Source organism: Prionailurus bengalensis, chromosome A1 (assembly GCF_016509475.1).
Source record: "Prionailurus bengalensis isolate Pbe53 chromosome A1, Fcat_Pben_1.1_paternal_pri, whole genome shotgun sequence".
Classification (NCBI taxonomy): domain Eukaryota; kingdom Metazoa; phylum Chordata; class Mammalia; order Carnivora; family Felidae; genus Prionailurus; species Prionailurus bengalensis.
The window spans coordinates 141,067,641-141,084,848 of NC_057343.1; the positions used below are offsets into that span (position 1 = coordinate 141,067,641).

Genomic DNA, 17,208 nt, shown 5'->3' on the forward strand with positions numbered 1-17,208 from the left:
TTCCATGCAAAGCTAATTCTGTGTCTTAGTCTGAGGGGGACAGTGAAAAGAGACCAGAGACCAAGGGATAGATGGTGAAAAAGACAAGAAAGGAATACTAAGTATCTTGTGTGGCTTTTCTTCTTTTGCAGTTCTGTTTTGAAGCCAAAGTGGATGATGCCGTCAGGGCTGACCCACTGATCAGAGTCTGAAAGCTTCTCATCTTCGCATTTGCCATCAGTTGAGATAAGATGGAAGACTGTTACAAGGATAGGACTTCACTGATGAAGGGCGCCAAGGACATTGCCCGGGAGGTGAAGAAACAAACTGTAAAGAAGGTGAACCAGGCAGTGGACCGGGCCCAGGATGAATACACCCAGCGGTCCTATAGTCGGTTCCAAGATGAAGAAGAGGATGATGACTATTACCCACCTGGAGAGACCTATAATGGGGAAGCCAATGATGATGAAGGCTCCAGTGAAGCTACCGAGGGCCACGATGAAGATGATGAAATCTATGAAGGGGAGTATCAGGGCATCCCCAGTATGAACCAAGGGAAGGACAGCATTGTGTCAGTGGGGCAGCCTAAGGGCGATGTGCACAAGGACCGCCAGGAGCTGGAGTCAGAGAGGAAAGCTGATGAGGAAGAACTAGCCCAGCAGTATGAGCTGATAATCCAAGAGTGTGGTCACGGCCGTTTCCAGTGGGCCCTTTTCTTTGTGCTGGGCATGGCCCTTATGGCGGATGGTGTGGAGGTGTTTGTTGTTGGCTTCGTGTTGCCCAGCGCTGAAACAGACCTGTGCATTCCAAATTCAGGATCCGGATGGCTAGGTGAGTGCATCATGCCTGTGACACAGATTCTGAAACTGGCTTATTTGTAGAGCACCGTTAACAAATAGAATACTTACTTTTCATCCAGAGCACTGCTTCCCCCCTCACCACTACATTATTAGGAACAGCTTTAAACATGCAAAAGAATCAAAAATATTGTACAATGATGCCTGTATATATCCACTACCTAGATCCTATAGTTAACATTTACCGTATTTTCTCTTTCATCTATCCATCCATCAATCCAACTTATATGTTTATGCATTTCAAATTAAGAGCAGTATGTTTTATATTATTATAAATGTTTTATTGGTTTCTCCTTTATTAACTTCTAAAGATATGTCCTTGGAAGTTAATAAGACTACTATATGAAAACATATTTGGTACTTTTCTAAATATAGAGGTTAATTCTACATAACTCTGACAAATGTGATTTAAAATTCTGAATTTCAAATTTTATGTATAATACTATGATTTAAATACTTTTGGGACCCCGCTGATTTTTTTTCCCCTTTAATCTATGTGTAAGTTTGCTTGTTTGTTTTTTCAGTTAGTTTTATTCATAGAATTTTCTCTAGATGACTTTTTCTTTTTCAAAGCTTGTACCTTTGTGCCTAAACTGGAAGAACTTCCTCATATGCTTTAAAAATCTATTTCAAATCAGGCAACTTGGTGGCTCAGTCAGTTAAGCGTCCAACTCTTGATCTCAGCTCAGGTCATAATCTCACAGTTCGTGAGTTCAAGCCCCACATGAGGCTCTGCACTGCTAGTGTGGAGCCTGCTTGGGATTCTCTCTGCCCCTTCTGTCTCTGTTCCTCCCCTGCTTGTGCTCACTCACATGTACACTCTCTCTCTCAAAATAAATAAATGAACTAAAAAATTTTTTTAAAATCTATTTCAAATCATATTAATATCTAAATTATATGTGTAAAAATAATACAACTTCTCTATCAAATATCTAGATAGCAGAAGTTACCATGACCTTGAGGTTCAAAGGAACCCTCCCTTGTGGAAGGGAAAATAAGGCCAAGAAACATGCACACAGCCACATAGCCCCAACAATTTAAGTCCACGTCAAGCATTCAGTAGATTAAGGTAGGAGGACTTTCAAACCCCTTTTGCTAAGCATACCCCAGACAACATGTTTATGTGCATATGAAATCTATATGTGTCTCAGAGTCTGTGAGAGTAAGAGTACTTGGCATCCATATTTTCAAGGGACTTTTTAAAACTAAAGTTTGATAAACAAAAGTCTGCAAGTCTTTTTGTGGAAACTGAGTAATTTTGTTGAGTAATGTTATAATCATTGATGCTGTGAAGTTTTCTGTGTGAAAAAAATGCGATTAAATGCCATTTTCTAACCTGCTCTGTGACAGTGAAAGAGAGAAAATCATGAGAAAAAGATTTACATCTCATGCCTTTAACACTTGTTTCTTTATATGACCCCGTCCTAGCATCTATTTTTTTATTGACTTAGCTGAAAGAGATAGATCCTTGGAAGCGGACTGTGAGGGAGAGAGGGTGGGGGTGGGACGTATTTTGCCTGTTTTTGCTGGTAGACTCATCTCTGTGTTCAGCCATCAAAATACAGAACGTAATTTTGAGGAGGGTCCTTAGTCGTTTGTCACATTGATCATTTCAGTGTACCTCGTATGTATCCAGCACTGTATTTTGCCTTTGTGTGTGTGTGTGTGTGTGTGTGTGTGTGTGTGTGTGTGTGTTTCTTTTGGTGAGCAGCTATATCTACTATAAGGCTGGGAATCAAAATATTTATCAAGATGTTGCAAAAGGAGTGCATCAGCAGAACATTTTAAGGAGATAGATACTTAGGAATACAACTGCACACATATTTAATAATTGCAAGCTTCATTTTAGGATAAAAAGCATTTCACGTTATAATCCTAGCTTTTATATTGGAAACATTTCAGAAAACTCTAAACTAAGCTTGCCTTTATCTTCTTGGTGCTGAATGGAAACACAGTATGACACCTGGTTCTCTTATCAGTTTATTCCATACACCTTTAAACACTGCTGATGTTACACACCCCTAGGTGACATTCAGAAGTTCAGATAATGCTGTGGAACAATTGGAGCAGTGATATTTTCCTCTTTCCATAAGTGTGACTGCTTTAGTGAATTAAAACTGTGTCCCCAAGAGCGTATGGTTTCACTCAACATTGTGAGTCCCCAACAGAAGCATTTTAATGGTTTCATAACTATACCTTCCAGACTTGCATTTCAATTATTTTGCCACTGTAATTTCACTTATAATTGCATTCTAATGGAGTTTTTTTAGACAAGCATTTAAATTGTTTTGCCATTTTCATTCCATCGAATAATAGCTTTGTAATATAATTACCACACTAAGTCACAGCCATGGGATCACAATGCGAGAAAGACGCATGACCCATGGTTGGTGGTATTTGAGGGATATAGATTTGCAAAGTAATTTCTCATTTGGCAGTAAGCATTGTGTCATTCTCTCAAGGAAGACCAGGAACAAAAAATATGAACCAATTTATGTCTCATTTATTTGGGAGATAGAGCCTCTCTTGATGTTTGCTAGAAGGTTGACTTAAAGATAGTGACTGTGTGTGCAGGTGTCTATGTGTATGGCCTGTGTGTATATATAACATTGTTAATTGGGCTGGGAAAAAGAGTAAATATTTAATTATCTAATGAGCTGTTCTTTGGGGAAATAAGGTGCAGTCTTATTTAAGATAATCCATGCTCCATTGCCAAAGTCTATTATTGAGCATTTATTATGTGCAAAGCATAGTGTTACCACTGGGGATAATAGGACAAATAAGGACGAGGTTTCTGTATCCAAGGAAGTTATAGTCTAGTGTGGAGAAATCACAAATGTCTGCATGTTGCTAGCACGAAGAAACAAATATCAACAGCTGGAAGAGAAGCAAAAATAGACTTGAGGCTGAGAGACCACGTAAGGTGTCGCGACCTGACCGAGACAGTGGGGGAAAAAGCCAGGATTTGAGAGCTGTTCCAGAGGGAGGGTCAGCAAGGATTGGTCCTCGATGAATTCAGATGGCGGAACAAGTGGACAGTTGATGAAAAGAAGGTGATTCATCAAATAAAGTAATGCGGAGTACAGGTTTGAACCTGAGGCAGAAGGATGAAGAGTTTGTTTTAGACTTCTCACTTTGAGTTCCTGGGGAGCGTCCCAGGAGTCCAGTGAGCCACTGTCCTTTTGGACTGAAGCACAGTTGGTTTGTGAGCAATCTCATTTAAGGTGACACTGCCGGTGACCTCAACCAGGGGGACAGTGGTTTCCCGCAGAATGCTCTATTATGGGGCCGCTGATGAGGAGGATGGCGGAAGAGGAGCAACCAGGAGAGCGGGGAGGCCTGGATGTCGCTGGGAAAAGGAAGAGATCTGTCACCCTCAGGTGCTGCAGTCTTTTTTTTTTTTTTTTTTTGAGAGATGGAGAGAGAGCGCATACGCGCACAAGAGCAGGGGAGGGGCAGAGAAGGAGAAAGAGAATCCCAAGCAGGCCTGGTGCTGTGAGCGCAGCGGAGCACAACGTGGGACTCCATGATCTCTGTGAGATCAAGACCTGAGCCAAAAGCAAGAGTCGGACACTTAACCGACTGAGCCATGCAGGCGCCCTGGTGGCTGCAGGGTCCTGCAGGAAGGATTCCAAACAGTCTCTCAGTTCTGGCATTTAAGAAGTTACCGGCGGGGCGCCTGGGTGGCGCAGTCGGTTAAGCGTCCGACTTCAGCCAGGTCACGATCTCGCGGTCCGTGAGTTCGAGCCCCGCGTCGGGCTCTGGGCTGATGGCTCAGAGCCTGGAGCCTGTTTCCGATTCTGTGTCTCCCTCTCTCTCTGCCCCTCCCCCGTTCATGCTCTGTCTCTCTCTGTCCCAAAAATAAATAAACGTTGAAAAAAAAAAAAAAAAAAGAAGTTACCGGCAGTGCAAAAGACCATTAAGACGAAAACAGCGAGCAAAGCTCGTGAATAAAGGGTTTAATAGCTAAAGAACAACACATTTTTTTTTTTAAGGTTTGTCTTGTTTTGTTTCGTTTTGAGAGAAAGAGAGACAGAGCACAAGTGGGGGAGGGGCTAAGAGAGAGAGGGAGACACAGGATCCGAAGCGGGCTCCAGGCTCTGAGCTTTCAGCACAGAGCCCCAGGCAGGGTTCAAACCCACAAACTGTGAGATCATGACCTGAGCCGAAGTTGGACGCTTAACCGACTGAGCCACCCAGGCATCCCAACAGAAATTTATACATCTTTTCTGCGACTTCAGCTGCCCCTCTGGTGTTACAATAGGTTCTGTGTTTGATAAAGCACTATTTGTGCAGTAGCTTTTGTGTGGGGGGCATGGCCCAGGGCCCTGTAAGGGAGACTGCGAATAAGGATTGGTTCCTATTATCAAGGGAGATCATGGTATTTCCCAGCTGCTGGTGTCTTAGTGTTTTAGGCAGACCCTGTCACCTTAAAAACGAAGGGGGGGACTTGGGAGTGTACCTGACTTTCCTGATGCATCGCTGCCTGTTGGGAGAGCCAGACTGCCACCCATCCCAGCTCCTCATCCCATCTGCCTTTCCAGTTCTCCAACATTCTCATTTAAAGGCCTCTGGACTGGGGTTACTTCTAGGAGAATACAGTATTCTCAATTGTTGGCAGAAATATACCACTCCGGTATCTCAAGGAGGGGAGGGCAGATCTAAAAATTCACTTTTTGTTCATGGATTCCAACAGTGTAATCACCTATTGACATTACATCTTTTTCTCCCTTTCCTAAGCCCTAATAGAGGATACGCCCTGGTTGTTGTTGTTGTTGTCTTTATTTATACACAGTACATAAGGGCAACAGTCACAAATGAGAAATACGCTTTCCTCAAAAATAAAGGGGACATGAGCCCCATGGGACCAGGGGTTTTTGTCAGGGTTGTGAACTATTGTTTCCCCACCGCCCACATCAGTGCCTAGTACCTAACGGAATCTCAACAAATATTTGAGATGACAGTCCCTGCGATCCTTAACACTTTGAGACCTCACTGAGGATATGGACATATCGAAAGTAAGAATGTGTTATTTTGAGTGGGCATTCATCAGTAGTAGAGGACCAACAGGAGGGAAAGTCATAGATGCAGGTGTTGTCAGTGCCCTTCTGGTTGCTGGTCAGGGTTGCGGTGCCCTGACCTAAAAATCTTAACCGATGTGGTTTGGGGGCCACATGTATCACTATTGTAAGGAAGGCTGCCTGAGGCCTGGGGTCTGTAAAGACATGAATCCTGTAGCAAAGACCTCTCGCTCTAATTCCACGCTCCAAAGCCCTTTAAAGATTTCAAATTCAGCTTGCTTTAGAGCTTGCCCATCAGGAATGCGCCTGCCAGAGGATGCCAGTCTTTGTGGAAATTCTGTGTTTCATTTAAATTAACCAATTGGCGTTCTGATTTTTCCGTCTGTCTTGGTGAGCTTCACTCCTGGGAGTCTGCTTCTGAGAGATGGATGTGTTCAGGGTGTGCTGACACATCTAGTTTGGGAACACGTGGGAACCAGGTCCAGACCAGGACTGGGTGGAAGTAGCCAGCACCCTGGAAGGCCCACCTGGGTGTCCCAGAGTAATACCCTATTGTAGCACAGACTAATTTGCCTTTAGAACCTCTATAGCATTAGCTGGTTGAGTGGCATGTTGGGCAAAAACAGAGGTGGACCATGAACATCAAAGCATCAAGAATGTATTGGTACATATGAATGGAATTTTACTTGACTTTTTTTCATTTTTGGACATGTCAGTTTGGAGACTATTCAGTACTTGCCTATCAAGTCAGAGTGTTTGGAATTCGTATACCTTCTCTTGACAACTATGATGCTCATTCAACAAAAATTTGTTGAGCACTGACTATGTGACTGGCATGGTTTTAGACTCTAGAGATACAATGGTAAATAAAACAAAATCGCTAGTAGACCTTAAGCGTGTCTTTTAACTGTTCTTTCCGTAGTTTCTACCTAGGTGGTAGAATTTCTTGGAACATACCGAGTTCTCTCTCTGTCTCTCTCTCCCTTGCTACTTCATTTGCCACTTATAGAAATGGTGGTTTCCTTGAAGGCTGGGCTGGATGGATATGACCTGAACTATCCCTAATTTCTGTGCATCTCTCCATATGCTCCCTTATTCTTTTAGGTATTACCAAAAGAAGACATATTCTTTTGGGATTTCTAGCTCCTTATCTTTAGCTGTCCGTGTTTAAAAAACAAAATAAAACAAGCTTCAAGTTTCTGAGATATCTTTTTCTTTCCTCCTGTTGACTGCTTGTTGCCACTAGATTGCAGGCAGAATACAGTAACTGGCTCAGTGTGTGTCGAACCAGTCGTTTCATGCAGTGTGTGTATTACCTGTTCCCAGTGCTGCCAGGTAGACCAGTATATCTGAGCTGATACCAAAATGATGCAGTCTTAGCTTTATTCCAAGTTTTGATCATTGGGCATCTGGGTATACACTGTATATCTTTCTCAGTTTGAGGAATAACTGGTGTATATCGCTGTGTAACTTTAAGATGTACAGCATGATGGTTTATGTATATTGTGAAATGATTGCCATACTAGGTTCAGCTAATGTCCATCTTCTCATAAATGCAATAAAAAAATAAGAGAGAAAAAAAGGAAAAAAATTGTTTCCTTATCACGAGAACTCTTAGGATTACGAACTCCCTTTTTCTTTCTTTTTTTTCCCCCAGGGGAATTGTACCAAACTCTCTTAGCAACTTTCCAACGTACTTGATTCTTGAACCACTTAGGGGTTACAGGCGTTGTGACCCTCTGCACGGGTGAAAACCCCAGTGTAACTTTCACTCCCCCAAAACTTAACTACTGATAGCCTGTTCTCAGTAGGAAGCCTTACTGATTCACATAAACAGTCTTATTAACACATAGTGTGTCCGTGACATGCATTATATATTATATTCTTATAATAAAATAACCTAGAAAAAAGGAAATCATAACAAAGAATAAATACACTTATTGTACTATATTTACATTAAAAAAATCCATGTATAAATGGACCCATGTAGTTCAAACCTTTGTTGTTGAAGGGTCAACTGTGTATCATACTCCAGTATTAGCTATAGGCATCATGTTATAGATTATACTAGTACTTACTTATAACTGGAGGCTTATACCTTTTGACCATCTTCCTCCATTTATCCCTCCTCTCCCCCCACTCAAAACTGCCTCTGATAACCACAAGTCTGATCTCTTTTTTCTATGATTTTTTTTTTTTAGGTTTTTGGGTGTTTGTTGTTGTTGTTATTGTTCTGCATATAAGTGGGATCATACAGTGTTTGTTTGTCTTTCTCCATCTGACTTATTTCACTGAATATAATGCCTTCAAGGTCCATCCATGATGTTGCAAATGGTTGACTTTCCTTGTTTTGTTTTTTTAATGGCTGAAAAATATTCCACTGTGTGTGTGTGTGTGTGTGTGCGCGTGCGTACACACCATACTTTCTTTATCCATTCACCCATCAATAGACATTTAGGTTGTTTCCATGTCTTGCCTATTGCAATGGTGCTGCTATGAACATGGTGGTGCAGGTGTCTTTCTGAGTTGGAGTTTTTATTTCCTTCAGATATAATCCCAGGAGAGTTGCAGTATCATGATCATAATGGATTAAGTCTTTAATCCATTTTGAGTTCATTTCTGTGAGTGCTTTAAGATATGGGTCCGGTTTCATTCTCTTACATGTATTTACATGTAATTAAATACAATCCAATTATCCCAGCACTGTTTATTAAAGCACTTTTTTCCATTGAGTATTCTTGGCTCTTTTGTCAAATATTAGTTACTGTCTATGCTTGAGTTTACTTCTGGGCTCTTGATTCTGTTCCATTGGTCTATTTGTCTGTTTTTATGCCAGTACTATACTGTTTTGATGACTGTAGCTGCATAGTATATCTTGAAATCAGGCGGTGTGATGCCTCCTGTTTTGTTCTTCTTTCTGAGGAAATCTTTGGCTATTAAGGGTGTTTTGTGGTTTCATATGAATTTTAGGACTGTTTTTTTCTACTTCTGTAAATGTGTTCTCAATTTTAAGATGAGTGGCTTTGTACCCTAAAAGTGTAGGCTGCAGATTTCAGGATCAGCAACTATATACCCTGCCCAATCCCTTTGTTATTGACATCTGCCTTGGTATCTTGAAGGGAGGTTTGATCTCCATTGTGTGTGTGTGTATGTGTGTGTGTGTGTGTATGCCCTCTGCTTCTGTTTAGCCTCTCAGCTGTCACAGTGATTCTAATTGGAATTAAAAAGTTATTGGCTTCTAGAGAACATCCTGTTCACCAACACTAGCAAAATCTTATTTGGATTCATTATTGCCAAATTGGAAAAGAAGACTCAATAATTTGTTGCCATTATATCCTTGGGTCTTATTTCCTCTGGTCATTCATTCTAACCTCCTAGTGGATTTGGCCTATGTAGCCTGAAACAATTCCTCCATCCAGGAAGTCTGTGATACATTTTCACAGGATAGGAGTGAACAGAAACCCCATGCCACATTCCAGAATCTTGCCGATAAGCAGCATTCTGAGACTTTGAGAGTGTGATAGTAAAGGGCTGCCTTTCTGTCACCTGGAGGCTCGTTGGGGGTTTTCCTACAATATAGCTTTGAACCTAAAGTCTGATCCTTGCATCCTGAATCCCTATATCCCTGCATCCTAGAACACTTCTGGATGAGGATTCTGATTCCAGTGGTGGTACATATTACATTACATTACATTACATTACATTACATTACATTACAATACAGTACATTACACTACATTACATTATTCTGATTCAATCTGGGACTCTCCCTGAAGTCACTGGAGAACTTGCTGATCTGTTGTTAGTTTAGAGACTTTGTTAATTGCATGTTGGTTTAAATAAGGCAGTTTGAAATGTTAATCATCTAATAACTGTATCAAGCCAAATTCAAATAATTTGGGCTTGTAGGTTTGAATTCCAACCAGGAAGATGAAATCACCCCTTTTCATGGGAAATCTAATCTCTCAATATTCTCACGTAACAAGAGCTTGTATAGGAACTAAGGTTCTGCAAAATGCTTCAGGGAGTAGGAAATGGTTTAATTACATTCATCTTGAAGAGTTATTCTAATAAATGACTGAAGCAAGTATTCCCAACCCACATATTTGCAAACTGACATTCTTACCTTACACTTAGAAATTTCTTATTGGCCTTTTTAAGATTGTGACAGAAAAAGAGGTCCTTGGGTATAGTTCTTACCTTCAATTTCAAAACTGAGATCTCTAATGAAATATAAAATGATGAGGACACAATGAGTTTTTCCAACTAAAAATTTCTAACGTAAGGAATTTGCTTAAAAATAGAATATAATGATCTTTAAATTATTTTCACATCTCTCTTATCTCTCTTATCTCTAAATGCAAAAGATGATAAATTTTGTCATGTGTATTTTCCTACATTAAAAATGCAATCTTCCTATACCTATTAGAAACGGGCAAATATTTCTAAATATTGGAATATTGTTTATTTCTGCCATTAAGTTTATTTTTTCACTCTCATGACAAAGCCAGGAAACAGAGAAGCTGACAGCTGAGAAACTGCTGAAAATCCACCTTAACCACTTGACATTGTAGGGCTGCTATACACAGTTTTGCAGGTTGTAAACTGCACCAAGGCACCTGGCTAGTGACGAAAAGGTGGTAGTATCTTGGCACCACTGTCCTTAATAACTGACATCAATATAATTACCATATTAAAACAAAAGAAAGAAAGAAAGGCCCTGCTTTAAGACAAAGGACTCTATTAGTTATGTCACTGACAAGGGAGTTCTCAACCAAGCGTAAGACCTACCAGCCTGCACTGTGGCCAGCCTGGGGCTTGATGGAAGGAGCAGTCGGCATCCATCTGCACCATCAGGTCAGCCAAGCAGCATCAGAGAAAGTTGGGGTGGGAGGGAAGGAAGAGTGTCTTCTTCCCTAACACCCCAGGAAGAGCTACAGAGAGCAGGATGGAGCCACACCACCTGGCACTTTTGTAGGGCAGATTGCCTCAGTGCTGCCAGGATATAGCTTGCATCTGCCCAGCACCCTTGGTTTGTGCCTGGGAGAAGAGTTCTGTTCAGGGGCATAGCATGGAACAAGCTCTTAGAGGGGAAGTTAAGGGGCCTGCTTAACATTTGCTATGCCCTTTGTGAAGTCAGGAAAAGAAGCTGAGAAAGTTGGGCACAGGTCTACTTAATACAGGATATTCATAAGGTGCTTTCAAGTAAGTGCTGGAACGTGGCTTTCTTCTAAGAGAATATGATTGCTGTTGTTCTGCAGAGAAGCAAACATTTGGGAATAGTTTTGTAGCATTTGAATTACCACAGATCAATATACAAAATAGGTTACATTCTTGAAGTCTTTTGGTATTTAAATTTAGGTATTCGTGATGTTTAAAGAGAAAGAGTTGGTTGAGTAAATTCATTGCCAAGAATAGCTTAGTCCTTGAGAGGGATTTGCATGAACCTAAGTGAGAATGAAATGTGTGTGCCCTTTTCTGCAAAGAGACTGATGCCAGGTAGCATAGACACCCAGTTAATATCGACAATGTGCCTATCAGAAAGGAGGGAACCTATGGTGAGAGGCCAAGTTTTTGCCCCCAGGTATTATTTTAGGATGCAGGAGTCTCTTTACCCTTCCCAATGACTAAGTAAAAATCAAATCTACCCATGGGTAGTACCACTGTCAGGAGGGGGAGAGTAAGGACTGGGGCATATTTGGGGGGAGTTTGGGGACACTGCTTTTACCTCCAGAATCAAGAATCCAGTTTACCTCTGTGACCTTATGTTTGAGCTTTCCTCCCAACACTCTGAGACCATATTATATCTTGCCATACTTCTGTAGGCTCATTCATGACAGCATAGCAAAGATAGTTCGACCACATGCTGCGCGCGCACACACACACACACACACACACACACACACACCCTTTCTCCTAGGGATTCAGCTGGTACATGAAAACACAGTGTGTTCCAGCAGTGTGGAAAGCAAGGATGCCCTCCCTCGGGGACTGTGCTTCCTGACTAGTAATGAGCTGAAGTGTAAGGAAGATAACACCCTGAGGTGGAGTCAGCGTCTCCAACTTTGTCAAGTTAAGGAAGGAAATGGATGGACAGGAGGAAGCCGGTTAGTGGTTAGCAATGCTCAAAGTTGGAAAGAAGGATGGAATTAAATAATGAGAAATGGGTACCTGGGTGGCTCAGTCGGTTGAGCATGTGACTTCAGCTCAGGTCATGATCTCACAGTTCGTGGGTTCGAGCTCCTCATCGGGCTCTGTGCTGACAGCTCAGAGCCTGGAGCCTGCTTCGGATTCTTTGTCTCCCTCTCTCTGCCCCTGCCCTGCTCGCGCACCCTCTCTCAAAAATAAATAAACATTAAAAAAAAATTTTAAATAATAATATGAAGAAACAAAACGTAGAATCAAGCGGGAGAAAAGAAATAGAAGGTAAACCAAAAGAGAAACATTTTAAAGAAAGAAGATAAAGCTTTGATAGAAGCTACAACATGGACGAGTCCTGAAAACATTATGCTGAGTGAAATAAGCCAGACACAAAAGGACAAATGGTTGTATGAATGCACTTATATGAATTATCTAGAATAGACAAATTCACCAAGACAGACAGTAGATTAGAATTACCAGGGGCTGGGAGAGAGAGGGAATGAGGAGTTACTGCTCAGAAGTTCGAGTTTCTGTTTGGAACGATGAAAAACTTTGGGAAAAGATGGTCGTGATGGTTGCACAACATTGTGAATGTAGTTGATGGCACTGAATTGTATGCTTAAAATAGTTAAGCTGGCAAATTTTATGTTCTATAAATTTAACACAATTCAAAAAGAAAAAAAAACAATTAGAAAGAAGTCGTTTTGGAGGTGGTTGGGTGCTCATAGCACAGATGGCTGGAGTTCACTGTCCCCTGTGTTTGGGGAGATGCTGGGCTGGCAGTGAGTCCTGGACAGATACAAATGTATTAGCAGAGCAGCATCTCCTGCCCTGTTTCCTGCACTGTCACAGAAATTGGAGTCCTGATGTGACTCCCGTTCTTTGTCAATAGCAGCTATTCCTATAGGTACCTTTCTTCCTGAGGGAATCCAGACTAATTCTGGTCATGGAGTTTGCCATAATGGCCTCTCCTGTAAGAATATTCTAGGGGCACCTGGGTGGCTCAGTAGGTTAAGCGTCCGACTTTGGCTTAGGTCATGATCTCGCGGTTCATAGGTTTGAGCCCCGTGTCAGGCTCTGTGCTGACAGCTCAGAGCCTGCTTCAGATTCTGTGTCTCCCTCTCTCTCCATTCCTGCCCTGCTCACACTCTGCCTCTCTCTCTCAAAAATAAATAAAAACATTTATATATTCTTGGGGAATATTTGAGAGTGAAGGGAGGGATTTGGGTGTGGACCAAGTATGCTACTTGAAAATCAGAGGGGAACAAATAATATAACCTAGAATATTCTGTAGGCAATTTTCTAGTAAACTTGGAGTCAAGGTAATCATTAGATTAAAATGTATGACTTTACTATGTAACTTGTTTGAAAAGTGAGATATTTATTTTAAGTAAATAAAGTTTACCTTATTAAGAGTCGAAGCCTCTTCTTGTTTAAGCCTATTTCTTTTTTATTTAGAAAAAAAAATTTTTTAATGTTGATTTATTTTTGACAGAGAGAAAGAGAGACAGAGCATGAGTGGGGGAGGGGCAGAGAGAGGGAGACAGAACCTGAAACAGGCTCCAGGCTCTGAGTTGTCAGCACAAAGCCCGATGTGGGGCTCAAACCCACGAACTGCAAGATCATGACCTGAGCCAAAGTCAGACACTCAACCAACTGAGCCACCCAGTTGCCCCTGTTTAAGCCTATTTCTTAAATGGAAATCAAAAGTGTTTTATATTATTTCTAAATTTATCTTATATAATTTAAATGTGTCCTGATAGTTCAGGGCATCCATTTTTATTCTTTTAAAAAAAAATTTTTTTTTTCAACGTTTATTTATTTTTGGGACAGAGAGAGACAGAGCATGAACAGGGGAGGGGCAGAGAGAGAGGGAGACACAGAATCAGAAACAGGCTCCAGGCTCTGAGCCATCAGCCCAGAGCCTGACGCGGGGCTCGAACTGCAGGACCGCGAGATCGTGACCTGGCTGAAGTCGGACGCTTAACCGACTGCGCCACTCAGGCGCCCCCCATTTTTATTCTTTATGTAATACTTTGGTTTTTCTTCACCCCTTTCTACCATCCTGTCACTGCTGCCCCTTAACTGTCTGTCACTCATCCCCTGATGCTTCTGTGCTGTGGATTAGGAAACTTGATAACTAAGATTGTTAAAAATTATCTGCTAAATAAGAGTAAATAGACTACGTGAAGGAACTGAGAGTTGCTGAGTAATTGCTTGACTTTATAAGTGGGGGCTTTATAACGGATACATGGGATGTCCAGAAACCAAGTTGAAGGTTTTGGCAAAGTAGGCATTAGAAGGACATTGGAAGTTTGGCTTTTGGTGTATTATTGTATCTCCTTTTGTTCCCAGTTGCAAATAGCTCTCTGTAAATCAAGCTAGGGCTAGGCTGTGCACAAGTTATTGTGGTGAAAAGTCAAGTAGCTGGCTTAAATTATTTTTTATGAGTCAGGGCAGGGTTTAAATAATTGCTTGAAGAATTTAGAGTTAATACAAAATAAACTTAAGGTTTTGAAATTTTAACTTTCCTATTCTTTGTGATGTGGTCACTGGCCATGACTATGACCTCTTCAATCTCTGTGTTTCCATCCTAAAGGGTCTTGTCACAGCAAGACTCTTCCCATTGCTTTTCAGATCATTCCTGGGGGAAGTGGGTGAAGGATGCAGGTCACATCACATCCCTGATCAAAATGTTTGCTTGTTAGTATACAGATTGCTTTAAACTCCTGAGTATGGTATTCAAAGCTGTTCATAAGCTGGGCCAGATCTATTTTTCCCATTTTTTCTGCCACTCATTCCCCTCCCCTAGATATTCCAAAATCAGGGTATAGAGTTGCCAGATAAAATACAGGGTGCCCAGGTAGATTTGAATTTCAGATAAATAACAAGGAAATAATATTTTATTTTTATTTTTATTTATTTTTTTTTCAACTTTTTTTTAATTTATTTTTGGGACAGACAGAGACAGAGCATGAACGGGGGAGGGGAAGAGAGAGAGGGAGACACAGAATCGGAAACAGGCTCCAGGCTCCGAGCCATCAGCCCAGAGCCTGATGCGGGGCTCGAACTCACAGACCGCGAGATCGTGACCTGGCTGAAGTCGGACGCTTAATTGACTGCGCCACCCAGGCGCCCCTTTATTTTTTTTTTAATATATGAAATTTATTGTCAAATTGGTTTCCAAACAACACCCAGTGCTCATCCCAAAAGGTGCCCTCCTCAATACCCATCACCCACCCTCCCCTCCCTCCCACCCCCCCATCAACCCTCAGTTTGTTTTCAGTTTTTAACAGTCTCTTATGTTTTGGCTCTCTCCCACTCTAACCTCTTTTTTTTTTCCTTCCCTAAGGAAATAATATTTTAATATAAGTATATGCCAAGCAACATTTGCGATATGCTTAAAATATTTGTTTACCTGAAATTCAAATTTAACTGGGCATCATGTGTTTTTATTTGCTAAATCTGGCAACCCTCCTGGTAGTGGAGATAACGGCATGGGATGGAGGGATTAGTTTGTTCTTTGACTTCTGTAAATGAGGCATCCAATCAGTCATTAATTTCACTATCTCAATCGCAATCACATCCCATCTCAGACTTCGTGAATCATTGCTAGGGGATGCGCCTGGGAACTGTATATATGTTTTATAAGCATCCCAAATGATTCTTGTTTAGAGGGAGGTTCCAGAAACACTGTTCTCCACCACTGCTTCTCAGCCTAAAGATGTAGGCTTTGATATAGCAGACCCGGGTTGGGCCTGGGATTCTTCCTGCTAAAATGAGCTGGGATCCCAGTGAGGCTGAAGCTGGTGGTTATGAACCCCACTGTGAGTAGCACTGTCGTAGTTCCCCCCCCCCACCCCCAGCCAAGAAGCAGCAGCATCCCCAACAGTTGTGATAATGAAGGTTATACGTGATGTTATAATTTTAAACAATGGAGCATGTGATCCTGTAACTAGAAGTGTTTTCCTTATTTACCAATGTACAGCAACACATGTTACAAGGTAGCCTTATGTGCCATTTTTGAGGAAAGGTTTTCTTTTCAAGAAGTAAATCTCTTGGGCGCCTGGGTGGTGCAGTCGGTTAAAGCGTCCGACTTCAGCCAGGTCACGATCTCGCGGTCCGTGAGTTCGAGCCCCGCATCAGGCTCTGGGCTGATGGCTCAGAGCCTGGAGCCTGTTTCCGACTCTGTGTCTCCCTCTCTCTCTCTCTGCCCCTCCCCCGTTCATGCTCTGTCTCTCTCTGTCCCAAAAATAAATAAAAAACGTTGAAAAAAAAATTAAAAAAAAAAAAAGAAGTAAATCTCTTATTGACAGCTGAGGGGTGCGTATGTGTTGTTTTCTCCGCTGAAATGGGTATTGACTTCTTTACACTGTCTTTCTTCTACACCGCGGGGGACATCGCGGTCTCTAACCACATTTATGGCCACGCATCCCAGAATGGTCCCAGCACAGTGTGACTTTGCTTTGTGGCAGTAGTTTCTCAGTGCCAGAGGCATGGTGATAAAACTATAATGTGAATCCTTCAGGCTTTTTCCCCCTCCTATGTAACATGAAATTAAATGACTTTTCTGAGTGTTGGCTTAGTTTTCTCTGAAGAATCTAGTTAAATCAGAAATATTAAAAGTACTGTGTCAAAAGAACTGATTAGAAACTGGTAAAAGGTAACCAGACTGCTCAGGGAACGAAGGAAAGTCCTGCGGTGGGAATCGATTTGGATGTGAACACACACATCCAAAAGGAGGCAGATTATACTTGTGAGAAGTGGATGGCTTCTCAGTGTTCTACGTCTGTTTAGTTACCTACTTATTTCTTTTTAAGTTTATTTATTTTGAGAGAGAGAGAAAGAGAATGAAAGCAGGAGAGGGGCAGAGAGAGAGAGGAAGAGAGAGAGATTCCCAAGCAGGCTCTGCACTGTTGGCACAGAACGTGATGTGGGGCTTGAATCCGCGAACTGTGGGATCATGACCTGAGCTGAAATCAAGAGTCCGTGGCTTAACTGACTGAGCCACCCAGCCACTACTTAGTTTTCTAACTAATAGAAAGGGATCAGAGATCACTTTGTGGAATGTTACCTTTCAAAATTCAGCAGTTCTCACACAGAAGGTCACCAGCAGGGGGTCCTCCACGCATTCACTCCTCAAATTTTTATTGAGTTGGTTTAAGGTACTTGCGCTATTTTGTGACAAGTACAGAGGTCAAGCAGACAAA

General features: G+C 41.7%; 1 protein-coding gene across 1 annotated transcript in view; it reads left to right on the top strand.

The window, feature by feature from the left end:
• The window catches only part of SV2C (synaptic vesicle glycoprotein 2C), a 234,426-nt gene that overhangs the window by 59,237 nt on the left and 157,981 nt on the right, over positions 1-17,208 (top strand). Inside the window, exon 2 of the mRNA XM_043592336.1 lies at positions 132-810. Coding sequence (XP_043448271.1) covers positions 231-810 — 580 coding nt within the window. The 5' untranslated portion in view covers positions 132-230. The remainder of the gene's footprint in view (positions 1-131; positions 811-17,208) is intronic.